Source organism: Corvus kubaryi, unplaced genomic scaffold, assembly GCF_017639235.1.
Source record: "Corvus kubaryi isolate FWS band 111438036 unplaced genomic scaffold, C.kubaryi_AGA036_p1.0 70, whole genome shotgun sequence".
NCBI classification, from domain to species: Eukaryota; Metazoa; Chordata; class Aves; order Passeriformes; family Corvidae; genus Corvus; species Corvus kubaryi.
In genome coordinates, this window is record NW_024582058.1 from 4312236 (window position 1) to 4331373 (window position 19138).

Below are 19138 nucleotides of genomic sequence, written 5' to 3' on the forward strand. Positions count from 1 at the left end.
TTGAAACGGGAGTTCTTTTCAGCACTGGCAAAAGTATAATAATATAAAGTAAAAAACCTCTAACCATTCCAGTATCCACTTCCTCCAAAATGAGGAAAAATGAAGAAACCGGTGTTTGTGGACATCTTTATTTAATAGTCCAGGTTTTTAAAAAATCTTCCTCTATAAGCAAGGGATTCTTTAAAAATAATTGACAGGACAAAATAAATATGCCATGTCCCAGTACCCGTTAGTCATTTTCTTGCTGCTTTTTTCACTTGATGCTAAACGTTTCTGAATTCTCTTTTCATTTTAAGTGGGAAACAGGTTTATTAATCTGAATGCAACAACTAGAGAGAACGAGGCCAGTGAATGATTTGAGTTTTCAGTAGATATTTAGCTCACTGAAATAGTTACACACAGCAAACAACACTTGCTTTCGTGAAAAAAAAAAAAAAAAAGAAGACATGTAAGATTAGTGGAAGGCACACTTAATTTTAAAAATGTAAGAGACCTTATTTTTACCTGTATGATTTGGACTAAAAGGAGGATATCAACAGATACTGCTTTCATTATAGGCCAAAGCAGAAAGGTAAAATGATATAAAATGGCATGAAATCATTGATGCACTATGCTAACAACCAAACTGAACAAAAAAAACCCCTTCCACACAGTGCTCTTTCTCAGGTACTGTAAGTATTCCTTGGGCACAATACTTATGTACACCTGGTTTCAGTGCTTATTTTACATTTGTATAGTAAACAGTTTCAAAAGGAAAAAAATGGGTGAATCTGGTTTGGAACCAACAAGATTAAAATCAGGAATTCAGACATTAGGATCCAACTCTTTACAAAGTATCTTGTCCTGTGTTGCTCAAGCCTGCCTACTGTAAAGTCACCTAAAAAGAGAACTGCAAGAACAATAATATAGATCATAACAGAGTAAATTAAAGGCAGATTTTCAGATTTCTGCCTGTCTTCCTCAGGTTAAATAATGCTCCCTGGTAAACAAATTCTGATCTTAAATGATAAAGACTTTTTGTTCCAGGTATCTTACGAAATCAGTTCTTGCTCTTGTGCATGATGCGTGCTGATGAATCAGAGATAGTATTTGGCTCTTGAGGCTGTTTCAGTGGCCCTGCTTTTCTAAGTTTGAAGAAGGCAGAGAGAGAATCTGTGCAGAGATCACAAACAAAAAAAGGTGGTAAATTGTACAATCCTTCCTTCAGTTTTTTTTAGAACATGTGATACCTGACCCCATGCCCCCATGCACACACACTCCCATTTCTGGTGGCTAGCTCACCTTTTCGCTAGGTCCAAGGGTTGCTGGAACACCTCTTCTGCTGGAAGGTGTACAGGTGTGCTTGGATTAGCCACAGGGAATCATTGGAGAGTGAGTGGTAGACGAAGTCACCCTCCTGTGATATAAACTCACAGCCTCCGTGGGTCCTAACTCCTGTTCTCTGAAGGAGCTGGGCTCTGAATTTGGGCTCTTTTCACTGAGTGGGTATTTTTATAGTTGTTACTATTTGTGGTATTGTATTAGGAGTATTAAGGTATTCATTATACCAACTGTTTGCTTTAAAATACTTTGTGGGTGAGCTTTTATTGCTCAGGAATGGTGCCAGATGGACAGTCCTGAGGAGCAAAGTCCTCACGCTATCTGCAGGTCACAGCACAAGCAGTGGCACATTAAGTTCTTCCTCTTCTGTCTTCCTCCACCACCAGCCTGACAATTCAGGAGGAAAAGGGCATCCCAGAGGCTGTGGTGCCTCTCCACAGAAACCAACATCAGGCCCACCTGTTGAGGTCGCAGATTTGAGATGCATTTGTGCACCTGCATGAGGCCTTTCCCAGAGGCTGCCTGGGATCTGGCTGTTTACAGCTTCTTAAAGCATCCTTCCTGGAAGCTGGGGCAATTTTTGAAGCAGTTGCTGTCTGTTGCATGAGTCCATACTGAACAGGCTTTACCATATTTCTATCTCCAGCACCTGGAGCTGTGATGTACCTTTTTGAATCAGTTTTATCCCCACAATTAGGGAAGGGGCACAGTTTCCAACAGGGATTGAACTGGTAATGTCCATCCTTGTGTCAATAATGGAAGCCATTCTTACAGAACAAAATAACCTGTTGTGCCTGGTGGTTCCTTAATGCAAGCCCCTGTCCTTTGTTTGCATCTCACTTGGAGTGCTGCTTATCACTTTCCACTCTAAAATCTGTCTGGCTTCTTGCATTCCTGAAAAACTGAGCCTAGGATGGGCTGAAAAAGCCACCAGCCCTGTCAGCACTCTGGAGATGTGCTCATCTACCTGGCTGGCACTTTTTTCCGGAAAGCCTTTGTACAATCTGGCCTTTAGGCTAAGGATGGCTTAGACTTATAGTGGGAACCCTTAATATTACAATATTGACAACTTCCACCCTAGGGTGGTATTCTGCTGTGGCAACTTCTTCACTGGGGAGGCACTACTCAAAGTACAGCGCTGCTTCTCGTGCTTTGCTTATGTTCTGCACACTCAAAAAGGAAAGCAAATAGCAAATCTGGAGGTCTCATAAAAACATCTGATTTTCCTCCTCAAAGCAGTGAGTGCTGATCTGACCTTACACTGCACTCTCAGGGGCTGCAGGAATTTAAGGGTTCAGGCTCACCTGGTCTCCAAGCACACATTTTGCCCTCTGAAACAGAAAAATCCGGTGCCACAAAAATGGGCAGCTGCTTTTTGATTGTGCACTCGGTGCATTTTTTCACGTGTGAGACATGACATGCTCTGTCAAGCCACCGTATTCAAACTTCCCCTAATATATTTCATTTTTATTAGCGACGGAGGACAGGTGATTTGAATCTTAATCCTAGGGGGTGATGTGTGTGTGAGGTGTAGAACACCTAGGCGTGCGCTGTGGTGCAGCTATTGCAACAAGCTCACACGCTTTGCATATCAATCTCGAGGCTTTTGCTGTGCCCAGCGTTTCTAGGGGCATTTGGTGGAAATTAAAATATGAGGGGTGCAGGCCACTTTACACCATTGTATTTCCCTTTCCTATTGTTAAGTTTTTGATTCCTCTTTTCTCTTACTGTGTATTTATCCTCCTGCCAAGTTCCAAGGGAGCAGGAAAGCTGCTCCTTGTATTATTATTAAGTGATGCTTTTGACAAGTCAGGCTTTCAGAGAGGAGAAAGCATCAGGCAGGCAGGTGAAGACAATTTCTGCATTGCAAAGTTACTGTCTTACATGTGCTTGTCCTGTGGGATGAAACTTAACAATTCACAGCTCTCCTGTCCTCACGCTCCTTGCGAAACTCAGTCCAAGCCAAGATCTTCCAGTTTGCCTCCATTTGGTTTGAATGGCTCCCTGACTCCAGGAACTCTCTCCCCTCCAATCCACAGGTGGTCGGAGCAGTGTTTGGGGCAGGATAGCTGAGCTGCTGTTAGGCAAGAAACGGGACAAACAGGTTAAAAAAATTCTGTGTTCCCAGGTGGATAAAGCTGAAGGACAGCAAAGAAATCACCCCAGCTGAGCAGAAAACAAAAAGATGTTATTTTGTCCTTTCTGTTGTAGCGTTTGTGTGGAGCAGCACTGCCAGCACGGATGGTTCCCTGAGCGCTCACAGGGAGTCCTGCTCCCGGCAGAGACCAGGGCAGGCACTGTCCTGCTGCGGGGCCTTTCTCCTGGGACGGGCAGAGGCCTCCCCGTGCTCTGAGCCGAGTTCACGGCCTTGTCCCCACAGCTCTGGGGAAGGTCACTGTTTGCAGGCGCTGGAGGAATGTGCTTTTGGCGCTGGGAAAGCTCAACACCAGAGGAAGCAGTCCCAAGGGCTTCCTCAGGTTTTCCCTGCAAAAAGGGGGCAGGGGCAGAGAGAGGACAAAGACAAATTTTTCTTGCGATGGACACAAGTGATGCAAAGCTCTACATGAAAGCTGGGTAACATAAACCCTTCCCTCTTCCCCTCCCACACAGGGAACCAGAACAAGTTGTGTACGCTGCTTTACCTGTATTTTGATGTCTCAAGGCACGCACAGACCTCAGGCTAGCTCTGTATCAGGGACAGCTTCCATGTGGGCAGCAGCATCAGACTTTTAATCCCTGAAATTAAAAAGGCCATCTTACCTAATAGGGGGAAAAAAATACATTGGGACATTTGCAGAGAGTTAAAAGAAACAGTGTGTAATAGTGTGGACAAAGTCCTGACACGAAGCGCAATGAACTGCACTAATGCCTTTGGTACAGCTACAAGTTTATAGTGTTCTGGAGTGTTGTTTATGTTACTATAAAAAAAGGTGAGAAAATATATTCAGTTACTTTCTGTTTCTCCCCATTGAGCAGATGGCAATTCATAGCTCAAACTGTTTTTTTAAGTCATTTCACATTTTACTAATAAGTACAATATGCTTTTCAACAACAAGCCGTGCTCAGGCACTTCTGCAGAGGTTTTGTGGTTGCTCAGGTAGCTCAGAAATCAGAGACTTTATGAATCCTGTTGCACTGTAGTGGTAAGGATTTTCTGGTCATGTCTCATGTGGTGGAAAACACAAGCTGAAACCTCTCCCACTTCTTGTTTCAAATTATTTCTAATTTTGCAGGCCACAAATAATAGTGTGCTTACCTGAGCTGCCTTGGTCTGAGATTGTTTCTACCAACTATGTTCCTGGTAGAACAAACCACACTTTTCAAGGAGCTGAATATTCTTTACATTTTAAGTGTATAATAGTAGGTGGAGATGGCCATTGGGAAAAGTGAGAAAACGTTGAGCAGTTCTGTTCCAGGAAGTTTTGGTGCTTTAGAATGAAAGCTGTTAATATTGCACACATTGGAAAATTCTCACCATTACATCCGTGGTTTTCTCAAAACCTGTTAAATTATATGAGTGCAGAAATAAGGAAGAGTGGGTTTTATTATTAATTGACACTCATTTTTAGCTGGCATGTGGTGGCAGGTCCTCCAAACAAACCCAAGGCACAGATTAGAGCTGAAAGTTTAGGAAATGTCCTAAATCTTTGTAGCATTGCACAGAGGAAGTGTAATATTAAACTGACAAATTGAATATATCTATTTTTTTCAATGTAATTCACAGTTTCTTCCTATTATTTTTTACTACCCATGGAGATAAAGCAAAACAAATTCCTCAAAACAGAGAGGAATATATTTCCAGATACCTTTTCCTATTAAGTAATATATCTCTCTCATACATATGTACTGTCAAATATCTATCCATTCCTTTTCCACACCGCATCTCCAGCCAGAAGTGTTGGCTATGCAAATATTGCAGAACCGACTCTTAACATATGTGCTGTGTGCCTGGCTACAGCTACACGGGAAACTCTAGGTAATAATTAGAGTCTGCATCTATTATCTTGCAATTATAATTTTACATAATCGGTTATGTAATCTCAAGGCTGGTATGCGGTGAGAAACTGTGGTTACGTCAGAATTCTTCGGAAGAAAAATAAAATTATTGATTGTAAGTGCACGTCCTAGCGAGGAAGGAGCGCAGAGGGATGGTGCAGCACGGAAAATCTCGGCGGTGAAAGCCACGCCGGCTCTCGCTAAGGCGGGACTCGCCCCCCAGGAGCGAGCAGGGGCAGCCCGGCGCTTCCAGGGGGCTCCGGTGGGGGGGCCAGGGGAGCGGGAAAGGGGACAAGAAAGAGAAGTGGGAAGGTGACAAAGTGACGAGCGCTGATTTATTGTAGGAGCCTGTGCTCGTTCCCAGCTACTGAAACGCTCCCGGAGAGGAGCGGGATGCGAAGCTGGGGCCGCGGGCTCGGGTCCGCTGCGAGCCGCGGATCGAGCCGAGCCTGTCCGCCCCTTCCCTCGGGGGCTACGACAGCGGCATCCAACAGCCCCTGCCCAAGCCGCTGCCACCGCCCGAAAGGGCCGAGGGTGTGCGGGGGAAGCCCCCGGAAAAAAAAATAAAATAACCCAGGCACGCAGGGAAAACAACGGAGTGATAAATAAACCACAAAGTGAATCAGATGAAATCGCCAGGCGTTCACTCCCGATAAACAGCAAGCTTTATAATACCCAGGTGTTGGGGAAAGCTGTTGTCTTTTAGTTTATAAATCCCTGCTGGTGGGAGGGAGGGTGAGAATCTTTGGAGGTGAATGAAATATCAAATCACGAGGCTGTATGTAGATTTATGATTGCATAAGAGGCTCAATCATTTCCATATATTGAAATGTGCTGTCCTTTCCACGACTGCCCAGCCCTTGGAGGGAGAGAGACGCTCGATTCTGCCTTGATCAATGCTGACTGTGAAGCAAGGAGGAGGAGAAGGGGGGGACCAGGCTGGCACCAGATGGAGCAGGGTCTAGGGAAAGGTCAAGGTTAGCTCAGGCTGCTATTGAATCGGTTGCAGCCTCACAGATAGATCTCTGCCTCCGAGGCACCCACTGGGGCTTCTCAGAATCAAATCTAATAGAAAAGGCAGTCACAGAATGAAATCGCTTCATCTGAATGCTAAAATTGTTATTAGGCTACATTAGAGAGATACCGGGCACATGATTACCAAAAAAGGAAGCATGCCTAGCAGTTTGCGACTGAAATAAAAGCTGTGAATATGTTGATACCATCGGCGATGTGCAAAGATAATAGATAACAGGAGAGAGGGGCAGGGAGAGACGCGTGTGTGTAACGAACAGATTAACATATTGATGCGGATGTATGTATCCATATAAAATTATCCGTGTGCGTCGCCGTGTCTGCGCCGGGGTGTGTTTGTACGTACGCGGAGAGGAGCGCTCGGATTCCTGTGTGTCCTGCAGTGGCCGTGGTCCTCGGCACTCCCAGGATATTTGTTAACCGATTTGGACCGCAGTTATGGGCCGAGAAGCGGGGGCCAACTTGGACGAGAGGTTTGGTGGAGACTCCTTGCAGGACCCAACTCATGTTGCAGTGGTTGCAGTCACTTTCATTTTTGATTGTAAGTCTTCCTGGAGGCACAGGGCTCAGACGTTGTTCAAGGCCGCTCATTTTCTGGCTCATCTCAGGCAAAACTCTGAGGAAATGCCATTAGGTCCACACACATGTGCAGACACCCCACATCCCAGACACAGGAGTGTGATGTGAGCACACACATACATGTTTGGAGCAGCGGTGCCGTCAGCTGGCTTACAGAGATCAAAGTGAGGCTCTTCCCAGTTACCAGCTCCTCCATGTTACCAATTCCTTAACCTACAGCACAGCTGTATCTTAAAGGAGGATTTAGTCTTGTAAAATAAATGCTGGCTACACTAGATTAAACATGATGACTGCACTCTAAGGGTTAATAAATTTAGAATTAACAGATCATCCCAGCTTGATACAGCTACTATAGATGATTTAATATGCAGCCTAAGCAGGTTGACAGTCAGCTCACAGATGCAGATAAGATCAAACAGTCTCTTGATTCAATAGATTGAATGGTTGTACTGAGTGTCTGGAAGGTGAGTGACAGTACATATATGGCAGGGGTTCTGGTAAAGAAGGGCTTACATTCCCCACTGCTGTGCACTGTACTGGTGTTCCTTTTCGAGCAGTCAGCCTTTTCCAGCAATCAAACCCGGAGTTAACATGAAAAAAAAAGTCTCAAATATAGTTCAGGAGAGTTATTTGAAGTTTTCAGTAATGAAAAGCTCCATGCTTTATTAGTAATCACCATTACTATCGCTAGTCTGCACTTTAGATTCCTTTTCCACAGACAAGGCCATCGCCACCCACTCCATCCCACAGAGAGTCTCAGCTGTCCACAGGCTCTGTCTGTCTGTCCACACCAGTCCCCTTCCCTGGCAGACCTAGATCCACAGGAAGAAGCTATTTTGGAGGCCGAACAAGGACACCTTGCCCCAGACAGCCCCTGGGACTTAGTGAGTGCAGCCTTATCCTAATGTGATTCACTGTCCAGAGGCTTTGGCTGCAGGAAACCTCAATGGATGCAGAGTGACAAAGACAATTCCCCCAGAATGGAACTTCCTTCTCAGCTCTTTTGCTTTTTTGGCTTAAAAGTTAATGTCTGTAGTAACTCTTCTGTGGTTTATGTTTTCCTTTTTTGCTCTCCTGTCCTATTTAAACAGGAACGTAAAACAGTCCTCATGGAGGCTGGTGAGCAATGGGATGACAGAGTGGTCTCTAACTATTTTATTATTTGATCAAGAGTAAAAGCTCCACCTGAACCATTAGATTTTACAATATGAATATGTTTCCAGGCAATTTAAAAAATGCATATTATGTATTCAATAGACCATCACAGGTCTGAATTGTGTCTTATTGTATTATATGGGACCACCACCATACTGATAGGGATATTTGTGCTAAAGATACTGCACTTCTGAATGCTTATAAATTAGCTGTATTGTTTACTTTGGTGGGGTTTTAAAATACTGCCATGGTTTTGATGAATGCCCTGCAGAAGGTTGGTGTGATGAGCAGTGCTGCTTTGAATCTGCCAGCAGAGCAAACCCAGAACCCACCTGAGATCTCTGTTTCTGTGTGATTTTTAAAATTGGGCTCATTTTCTTTTGCAAACACTTACCTGTAAATTGCGGTTTCATTTTAATTTGGATTTCCATCCCTCAAATGCTGAGTTAGAAAAGAGAGGGCCTGGGTGAGTGCTTTGGATACAGATCCACATGTGAGCGTCCACAGATTTTCCTGAGCAGGTCTGTGATGCCACACAGGGATGAGCCAGTCTTTCTCCTACCCGATGCCTAGGAGCACCACTCAGGTGGGCTGATAGAGGCACGAAAATCTTCATCTTGTAATTAGAGAGAGGCGATATCCAACTGCCAGCACGTCTCAGGGCGAAGGAAGAGCACTCAGATATCCCTTGCAAAAGAAATGCCCAAGCAGAAGAGCCCACGAACACACTGAAGAAGGCCCCGTGAGCCAGCGTGAAGGCTGAGAGGACTCAGGGAACCCGTGGGACTCGGAGGAGCGCTGTCCTTGCCGCCGAGCCCTGCTCCGGGGGCCCCGCGGGGCTGGGGGGACTCGGGCGCGGAGGGGCCGCCGGGCCCCCCGGATGCCCCCGCGGCGGTGGTGCCGCTTCCCAAGGCGGAACCAGCGAAACCAGTTATCTGGCAGCAATTTGCATATTGATAGTGCCTCCTGCAGTTCTCCCTGATTGCTTTACAGGAAGGAAAGGTAACAGGAAAATATAGAACCCCCTCTCAAAAATGGCAAAGAGGCTCCTACGTGCACGGGGGCTCTGATGGAAGAGTAAAGCCTGATAAAGCCCATGGCAGGGGATTTTTTGCCAAACTGATTTTTGTCTTAGAATTTGAAAGCAGTTGTGTGGGTTTTTTTTCTTTTTCTTTATATATATATATATATATATTTTATTTTTTTTTTTTTTTTTTTTTTTTTAAGTTCTGAGGCTGAAAATGTGAGATCCGTGCTGGAGACGAGCACTGATCACTTCAGGGGAAAATAATTAGCCTCGTCATATTCACTGAATGTGTAAGTCTAAGGAGGAGGCAGTCCTTGGAGATTGAGAAAGGCATTGAACAGACACTTTAAAAGTACAGTGTCATGGTACATATATTTTTTTAGTCCCACTCATAAGCAATGTACAGATGTGCAGTATGGCATTGAATAGAAGAGAGAATTTGGGTTCTATTAATAGAGAACAGTTTCACTTTTATTGGCTCTGAGTACAGTGGCTGCCTAAGCCACACCTATTGTGAGGCACTTTTGGCCTTCCTCGTAGGAAGGGCCACGATGTGTCCTTGTACATCCCTAAGTGTTCAGATCCCTTCAGTTCTGGGCAGCACCAACCAGGGTGCCACGAGCCCGTAGCTCATCTAACCCCGTGCTGAGGGGCTGTTCAGGAGGAGATGGCTGCGGATCACATTGCTCCAGCCACATCTAGACCAAACTTGTCCCTGCTGCCTGTGGGGGATAGCACTTACAGACTAGTGCTCTGCTATGGCCTGGATTTACCCTGTGGGTATCTGTAGCACCCAAACGTCTGAGGGAGGTGTGTGTCAGCACAGACAGTCCATGGAGCTCTCTCTCTCTCTCTGTGTTTACATCCATTTCTCTCTCTCTAGGCTCTCAGATGCTGGGAAACTAAATATGATAGGGCAAATTACAGTCTAAATTGTGAATACATTAATTTCAGTATGGTAATATCAAACATTGTACTTATTTCTGATTTCTGTATTTAATTTCCCCTGCTTTTTAAAATGCTGGGGAATAGTTGCTCACTGAACAATAGCATTAGTACAATAACTCCCCCCAACCCCAGCATTCATACTTAATGCACATCAGCTTTCTATGTAATACCATACAATATACTTGCATGTTATTTTAATTGAGTGAAATCTTATTCATTCTGGTGGGAGAAAGCATTCTTTTCACTGCAGCCAGGATTCATACTGCACTGACAGAATTATATGTGCTGACAATAACAAATGGTGGCAAAACTATCCAAACTGCTCAAAGAGGTGGGCTCTTATCACAGGTTATTCACCACCACTCCTGCTCCCCCTCAGCACTGTGTCTTTCTGTGCAGCTTTGGGCTATATAATAATTTATTCTACTGACTACAGAGCGTTGCATTAAAATATTATTGTAAGCATTTCAACAATTAAGCTGAAATTTTACATGGAATAAATATGGCAAAGGAGAAAACCCACAGTAAAGCTGTCCTTATTTTTAAGCACAGAGAAAGGACTCTGCTCTCTCATCTATTAATTATTTTTCATCTAGATCTTCACACAAACTATGTCATGTTCTGCAAAGCAGGCACATTTTTTCTTGGCTGAAGCTAAAAGCTAAAGCTAAATGTCACCTGAAATAGTAATATAAAATGAATATAGAGAATGATGATTGTGTATGTTAAATTTCAGTTCAATGCATTCTAAGTGACTAAAAGTTGAAGCTCTAAAAAGCAATGCAAGTTATTTACAGAAGATGTTAAGGGACCAATCTAACAGCATGCTTGAGTACATGCTTACTTTAAGCATGTAAGTACAGCTGATGTACCCAAAGATAAATATGTGCTTAAGACTTTTGCAGTACCCAAGGCCAAGTAGATTCCTCTGGCAGGGGTTATATCAAGCAGCGTTAGAGGAGGAAAATCCTTTTTTATTGCACTGTCCTTTCTGCTGTCCCTCACACCAAGTGTGCCAGGAAGGAGGGACTGTGTTCAGCAGCAGATAAGTAAACAACTAAACCTTTCTTCATCTTGTTTAACAAAACTAATTTCTCAATGGAAATAATTTCTTTTTGATTGCTGATGTTTGGTTTCTCAGATTAGTGAGTTATTTTTGTTATTCTACTTTTTAAAATTCGTTTGAGGTGTAGCTGGATTTATTTTTCAAAACAAAATATTTGCCTTTCCCTGCCTGCCACATCCAGAGTAGGGCATTCTAGATTTCCTCATGGGGAGAGTTTGATCCCCTTGGATCTAATCTTGCACAGAAGTGCACTTTTCAGCTCAAGTCAGAACAGGAATTTAAAAAGCTGTTTGTGTCAACGACCTGTCTTCCTACTGCTCATAGGCTTGGACACAGTGACCTGCTTAGATATATGGCTTGGGATCTCACCAGTGACTCAAAAGGACCAACTTGTGCCATCAGGAGTTCCTGTGAGGCAAGACAGAGTAGTCCCGATGAATGGGGGATTTGGATGCATGGAACATCTTTCCGAGGAGAACCTGGCCTCTCACAGTGCTTTGTTTGGGAATGGCTTGCACACGACACAACCCTGCAGTGAGAGAGCCTCAGGCTGCAGCCTGGCTTGGTCAAAACTCTCCTGAAACAGATGGAAATGCTGCTCTTGAGTTCGGGTGTAACTGTGTGGGGAGGTGGGCATGGAAATGGTGGGATCCAGCTCTATGAGAGAAATCCATTCACACCTTGTGGCTCATCTTTCTGGCCCCGGCATGGGCTTTGTTTGCTGTAGGTCAAGGAAAATCTCAAGTCTTCGTCAAAACCATTCTTTGTCTTAGTGTGATTTAATCTGATAAAAACTACCTTTTGGAAGTTAAAGGCTAGAGAAAAGTAGGGAGCATTTATCAGCAAAATCCTTTGTAACACAAAGCAATATTTAAACTCAAGCTCAATATTAAAATCTGAATGGCTCATCCCTTTCTAAGTGATGCCAGCACACAGGTAGGACCCATTTCCACATATTTCCGGGGAGAAGATAAAGCCCAGAAAAACGAAAAGATTAGCAAAGGTATTTATTTATGTTCTCTTTATCTTACACAGTTTGGACCCTCTTTGGAGATAACTAAAGCGTCATTTCTTGTTCCTGGCCTCTTCTCAGTGTATAGGAACATGCAGGTGGGTCAGGGTGCCAGGTGTGCCCTGTGAAATCCTCTGGGTAGCTGTAGCTTTACCTTGGGTATCTATACATATTCCACTGAGTATGGAGCTTCAGAAGAGCTAGAAGTACCAAATTCATACCCTAGATGTCAGTAAAAGAAAAAAACATTAAAACCCATTAAAAATCATTGTATAAAAGTCTGTGAATCAAGCAATGGGTTAGCCAATTATTCATAAGATAATTCCCTATATGGACTGACAGTTGGAGTCCCAAGTTTCAGCTCAATCAAATTTACACAGCCCAAGTTATAACCTCTTCAAGGTGGGGATTGTAACAGGAGCACTGACAGACCATAACTACTGTGCCTCTTTAGTAACAAAAGCTCAACTGCCTCACTCGTGCCGTGGCTGCTGGTGCTGCAATAATTAAGACTGTATGGATTTGCATTATAGGTCAGGTTCTGGAAGGTTTTAAATGCACATAGTTTAAATCATGTTGGCTTGAAATGTAGCATAGAAACGCTCAGGGGCAGGTTACGTGTTTACTTATAAAAGGATTTATAAATATTAAACCTACAATATGACAAATAACTAAGTAAGTAGTGCAAACTAAACCCAGTTTGGCTGAAATCAAACATTTGATTAAAAATGAGATTTTTAGTGATGCCTTCCTCTGCCGGCCCACACACAAGCAAAACTCTTTGTGTGCTTCAAGGAGGGTTTTTGCCATTTCAAAGTCTGTTCCGTGAGCACTTTGTGCCATTTATTTTACAGTCATCCCCAGAAAGCCCAGTCAAGGTTCAGGGCTCCATTGTGCTAGGTGCTGTGCAAGCAGAGGCAGGCTGAAATCCCAGACCTTGCTGAAACCCATGGAAAAAAGTCTCCCCAAGTTCAGGGTTTTATTCCAGGTCCTGCCTAGGGCGAGCCGATAACGAAATCTTTCTGTCACCTGGCGCTCAGATGTCTGTGATCCTGCACGGACTCGCTGCTGTGTGTGCTGTACTTGCTAGTAAGAGCTTGCAAAATCGGAGTTTATTTTGAGCCTTTATTAAAAAGGGGGGGGAAATGGGGGGAAAGGAGAAAAGGCAAAGCAGCGCGCCCAAATTTCTCCTGCGGGAATACTAATGCATGTACTATTTCTAGAACGTGCAAGTCCTCTGCTCATTCACGGGAGTCAGCCTGGTGTGATAAGAGTTCCACCCACGTTGCCTCCGCCTGATTGAGACTATCAAGACAGTGTCGGAAAGCACCCCGTGCGATCTGCCGTTACATAATGCAGCCCAGCTCCGGGGAACTGGCAGAGTTTTGGAATTTGTGTTTGGTCCTAATGTTCTGTAATGTTGGCAAGTGAGATTCCTGCTCTGAGTGAGTGACAGTTGGAGCTTCGAAGCAGGAACATTTGCCCAACCAAAGTTGCTGAACTCACCCACTGCCAAGTCTGTCACCGAATTAGCAGATAGGCAGGGACAGCAGTATGTGGCATGAACTGTGTCACACTCCTTTGCACCTTTGGGTCCCAGTCCTGTGTGCCTGCCTGTGAGACGGAGGAAGGCCACACTTCTCAACGTTAGACAGTTTTACGTCCCTTTGTACAGCAACCTCTAAGTATCTCACGTGCTTGAATGTAGGGAGGACTACACTTTCTCAGGCAGAGAGCTGAGGTATGAGGAAAGGGACAGATACATTTTGGTAGATTCAAATCTTAGGCTAATTTTTACAGCATGAATGTTCTCACCTGGGCACTCTGTCCTGCTGCTGCAGGTTACTGCCATTGTTGTGGGACAGGGATGGGTTCCCACCCCTGCTCTCAGCTGCTCCAGGGCACGAGCTGGTGTCTCAGGGCTTTGGTTCACATGGGACAGTTTGAGGTGAGATGGGCACTCAGTCAATGAGACAGACCCTTCTCTAAGGTTAGCTTCCACCTGGAGGCAGCCTGAAACCCACCATGGCTCTGATTTCAGCGTGTACCTCAGTTTGCTGAGGTGTAGGGCCACATTTCCTCCAGCTGACTTTGCTCTGGGGCTAGGAGTCCATAGCCAAAGAGCAGCTGATAACATGGCCAGGGTGACAGCAGCTCCAAACGCTGCAGCAGGACTGCGAGGCATCCCCTGCAGCTTGGGCAAAGAACGGTTGCGGAGGAGCAGGAGGTGACACAAGTTTGTGTCAATCCATAGAATGTGATCACTGGGTCATCTTCTGTGCTGGCCTGGGTTTGTTTCACCTGCCCGTCCAATCTGCCAGTGTTTCTGGGTGTTAGCAGTCAGCATTAGGGCATTTCTCACTGTGTTTACCTGCCACTTGCACTGGGTTTGTTGGTACAACCCAGCAAGGGACGGCAGTGTGCAAGAGGTACAAACAGGGCTAGAGATGCTTGGTGTGTCACAGAGGTGCTGTCAGGGTGGAAGCAGAGATGCAGGAGGGGCAGCTTGTGGGGTGCAGTGGGGCAGTGACGGGGTGCAGCGCCCTTGCTCCACAGCTCTCCTGGGGTGCTCCCAGCCCCAGCTGTGCCCCTGGCCCTGCCTTTGCCGCCGGTGCCGGGGCCAGCTCAGAGGCAGCTCACCCCCCTGCGCCCGGACGCGCCGGGGACCGTCGCCGTGGGGGGCTGACCCTGCTGGCACCATCAGCCTCTCCGGCAGCGCCGGGGGCCATCCGACCCCTCCTTTCCGCGGGGTGTCCGAACCCAGGACACTGACGGGGGGACCCGGCGGGGGGTACCGTGTCTCGAGGGGCTCAGCCCGGTCCTGCGGCCGGGGGCGGCCCCGCATTCCTCCCCATAGCGAAGGCAGCGCCCGGCACTGGGCTGAGGCTGTAGCAAACTCCCTCGCAAGAGCTGTTTGTTGACCACATTCACGTTCAGAGCCCTGAAGCTAAAAGCACTTTACACCATAAAATAAAAGCACTGTCTTTTTTTCTAAAAGGTTACGTCTGGAGGCCACGCTGTTCATACTTCATACAGAAAACTACTGAAAGGGCTATGAAATCCTCTATGATTTACACTCCCTCTCAGTGCATTAGGATATAGATCTACTCGACTCTAAAAATACTGTGGAGTTTCTAACCGACGTGAATATATGTGCATTATTTCAGAAAGTCTGTTAGAAAACTTGTCAACACATTATAAAGCATAAACCAGGACTTGGCCATTAAATACAGAGATCAGAGACAAAATGTATACGGCAGGAAGTACCGAGAAAAGTCCCTCCATTCAAAAAAAGTCTATTAGCTAAAAGTTTACACACAATATACACCAAAAGGTTTAGAGCGAGACCGTGGACCGCAATTACAAGGCATAAATGGAATCAGTAGGGGCTTTACAGTCCCCAGCGCAGTTAGCTGGGTTGCCAGAAAATAATTTTAATATTGTCATAATTTATTACCCACCGAAAGCCACATCAAGGACTGTAAATACAGTCACTTTGTGTCCACGACCGCTCGTTAAACAGCCTCGTTCCCTTCCCCTAAAAATACAATGAAATAAAAACCCACCTGCATTATTAATCTGCGGTCATGCCGTGTTAAAAATGTCTTCTCACTCCTTTTCTTTCTTGAGGTTTGTTATCTCCCTCCAATCACATGACAATGCGAAGCGCTGGGGGGGGGGGATACAGGAACGAGGGGGAGCCCAGCACTATAGCGATCAAATGCTAATATTAATAATTATCCAGCCAGGATGAAATATTATTTTTAAGGCAGCGAGTTTCCATTTAATTCGAGGCATTTTTACGGTGCTGGAATTAAGGGCATGCTGATGGTAAGAACATCCTCGCTGCCATTCATGAAAGCATCTGTAAAATTAGCTCCTGACTGTAGGTTTTGAGATGCGGTCTGGGAAGTCACCTCTGGAATCTCAAACACGGCACGATAATGAAACAGATTTAGTTGTCACCAAGTGCTTAATTTGCTATGATTTTAAAAAAAGAAAATCAGTGAAACGATGCCTATGATTGGGAATAAGCACAGGTAGGTGTTCTGATGCAGGTTGGCTTTAGAGAGAGTAATGAATTGTAATTCAGAGGAGTGTTAACTGCGAACCGCAGAACCTTTCAGGGGTAATAAAGTCATTACTTTTTACATTGCAGCCACCTTCAAAAGCTTTATACGTGCCATTAGATATAAATCAAGCCCCATATATATATCTACATCTCCGGCACAGACACACACGCCCGCGTTTCGCGCAGGGACATGTGCACGCCTGGCACAGCCAGCCTTGCGAGCGCCGTGAGCCCAGGAGCCGTCGCTCTTGTCACCTGCGGCTGGGTCCCCCCGCCAGGTCCCGCATCTGCTCCCGCACCCTGCCCCGGCAGCCGCGGGGTGCATCCCCGTGCCTGTGGATAAAGGAGGGGAGCGGGGGCTGAGTGGGGGCTGAGCGGCGGCGGGCGGAGCCGGGGGGGCGGCTGGCGGGAAGCTGAACCATCCCACGGCGGAGCGGCTCGGCACGGCCCCTGACAGCTCCGCCGGTGCGCGCTCGGGCTCGCCCCGCCAACAGGTCCCCGCCGAGCCCCGGCCCCCGCCGCCCCCTCGCTCCCCCGGGCGGCCGCAGCTTTGCCCGGCAAAGTCTCCCTTACGGCGGCGGGCAGCTCCTCGTTCCCCCGGGCTCTCGCCCGGCGCTCCGCTCCGGCTGTTCGCCGCCGTCCCGGGCACGGTTACCCCCTCGCACTCCCTTCGCAGCCGCACTTTGCTCCGCACACCCGTTCGCCTCCAGAGCTTATTTCTACCGCAACCTGATCCCTCCCGGTGCCGGCAGCGTCCGCCTCGCTCCGGGTCCTTTTGGCGAAGTTGCAGCCGCCGCCGCCGCATCCTCCCAACTCCAGCCACTTCTCGGTGCCTCCTGCCGCTTCGCCTCCCCCCCTCTCCCGCCCTCCCCCGTTGCCAGCCCGCTGCCCGCGCCGCCCCGCCGCCGGCAGCCCCACGTTTCTCTTTCGTTCAGAGCCCGTGGCTGCGGGCAGGGCTCGGAGCGCCGCCGGAGGAGGAAGGGGGGCTCCGGAGCTGGCGGGCGCGAGCAGCCCGCGGGGGAAGCTGCGAGGTCCCGCCGCCCTCCGCTGCCCCCCACCCCGCTCCTGCGGCTTCTCCTCCCGTGCCTGCCACTTCCTCGCCCGCCAAACTCCGCTCACTGCTCCCCCGCCCGCCCCGGGGCAAGGCCCGCCGCTCGCCGCCGAAGTTTCCCGCGGCCCGGCCCCAGCCCCCGCCGCCCCCCAGCTCCCCGCGGGGCCGCCGCCGCCGTCCCCCGGGGACGGGCCGCAGCTCCCGGGAGGAGGGGACTCGGCGGCTTCGAGGGGGATGGGGGGGGGGGGGCGAGCGGGGAAGCCGGGAGCCGGATGCTCCCCCCCTGCTTTTTGGGTGGTCTCCGGTCCTACCTGGCTTCCCCCAGCTCCCCCACGCCCGCGGCCAGCCTGCCCCGCAGCCCTCTCTGCCCGGCTCTGGCTTCACCGATGTGTGTGCTTTTCCAGCGGGGGTGTGCGTGCGAGAGCTGCCGCTGCCTGCCTGCCTGCTCGCTTTCTCCCGCTCCTTTTCCTCCCTTCTCTCTCCCCGTGTGCGTGTTTAATTTCCCCCCCTCGCCCCTCTCCCGGGTCTCCTCTTGCACCCGCTCCTCCGCGGCCACTCGCGGCTCCGGCCGCCGCCCCCTTCGCCCCCGACCCCCCCGCTCCATTCGGCAGCGTGCGCCGGGCGGCCGGTGCATCCCCCCCCCCCGCCGCGCCCCCTCCCCTCTCCCCCCTGCGATCACTGTCCATTGGCTTGTCCTGCTCTCTTTTTCATGTCCAGCCCCTGATGAGTGTCCATTGGTGTTGCCTTCGCCTTCCCTCCTCCCCTCTCCCCGGCTTGCCCTGCCCATGTTTTGTATGTCTCTGTCCATCCAGGCTCCTGACGTTCAAGTTCGCAGGGACGTCACGTCCGCACTTGAACTTGCAGCTCAGGGGGGCTTTTGCCATTTTTTTCATCTCTCTCTCTCCTTCTCTCTCTCCCTCTCTCTCTCTCCCTCTCTCTCTTTTTTTTCCTTGCACAAAAAAAAAAAAAAAAAAAAAAAAAGCCATGACTGCTATCCCACAATTCATCTTCCCTGCGCCATCTTTGTATTATTTCTAATTTATTTTGGATGTCAAAAGACATTGATGAAGATATTTTCTCTGGAGTCTCCTTCCTCTCTAACCCGTCTCTCCCGATGTGAACCGAGCGACTCACAAGCCACCGAAGCCACCAACCCACCATGTCGCGCCGCAAGCAAGGCAAACCCCAGCACTTAAGCAAACGGGAATTTTCACGTAAGTAACCCGGAGAGCAATTTATTTAATTTCCCCTTCACGGATTTAATTTTTAATTCGAGCGAGAGCAGGGAAAAAAAAAAAAATTAAAAGTGAGAGCGAGTGAGCGAGTCGGGGAAAAAATTAACTCAGCGCCGGTTCGGGATTCTCAGCATTCCGGTTAATTTCTCCCTCTCTAATTTAATCACCTTGATGACTTTTCTTCTCTTTCTGCCCGTGCCCCTCGCCCGCCGGCGCGCACTCCGCTGCCCCACTCCGCGCTCGCCTCTCGCCTCCCGCTCTCCGCGCTGTTTGGCGGCAAGAGCGGCAGCTCTCGCCCCGGCACCGGGAGAGGCGCGGGCGAGGTGCGGGGCTGCCGGGGGCACAACCGGCCTAAAGTGGGAAGAAATTCCTGCGGGAGCGGCAGGCTGGACGCCGGACACCGCGGTGGCCGGGCGGGCAGGATGTGCGGGCGAGCGGAGCGCGGAGAAAGTCCGGCGGCCGGAGCCCCCCGGGCTGCCGGCGGGCTCGCCCCCTCGCCCCGCGGCGCCCTCCCGGGGGGGGCACAACCGAGCCGGGCCGCCTCCCTTTTGTTACTGCCGCGGGGTGCGGGGTGGCCGTCCCGCCGCTCCCCGCCGCCCCGGGCCGGCGCCGTGCGGGGCTCCGCCGCCCCGACCTCGCCCCGCG

At 48.4% G+C, this 19138-nt stretch overlaps 1 protein-coding gene and 2 long non-coding RNA genes across 9 annotated transcripts in view; 1 reads left to right on the forward strand and 2 right to left on the reverse strand.

Moving 5' to 3' along the window:
* Positions 1-19138, forward strand: part of BCL11A (BAF chromatin remodeling complex subunit BCL11A) — a 128150-nt gene that overhangs the window by 34198 nt on the left and 74814 nt on the right. For 5 of the 6 annotated variants that reach the window (XM_042049376.1, XM_042049373.1, XM_042049371.1 and 2 more), the window contains exon 1: positions 17906-18472. The exons of the other annotated variant lie outside the window; for it this stretch is intronic. In XM_042049376.1, the coding sequence (XP_041905310.1) occupies positions 18418-18472 (55 nt within the window). In that variant the 5' untranslated portion in view covers positions 17906-18417. Of the gene's footprint in view, positions 1-17905; positions 18473-19138 lie in introns of those variants that run through there. 6 annotated transcript variants of the gene reach the window in all.
* Positions 113-19138, reverse strand: part of LOC121674777 — a 21159-nt gene continuing 2133 nt past the window's right edge. Inside the window, exons 2-4 of the long non-coding RNA XR_006019835.1 lie at positions 3963-4056; positions 1282-3397; positions 113-1152 (exon numbers count right to left, since the gene is read on the reverse strand). This is a non-coding gene — a long non-coding RNA (uncharacterized LOC121674777). The remainder of the gene's footprint in view (positions 1153-1281; positions 3398-3962; positions 4057-19138) is intronic.
* LOC121674776 lies at positions 12114-17360 on the reverse strand. Of its 2 annotated transcripts, none has more exons than XR_006019834.1 (2): positions 16937-17360; positions 12114-16540 (listed from the first exon to the last, which is right to left on the reverse strand). It is a non-coding gene; the product is annotated as an uncharacterized LOC121674776 (long non-coding RNA). The 2 variants fall into 2 exon arrangements; XR_006019833.1 differs by having other exon boundaries at positions 16781-17360.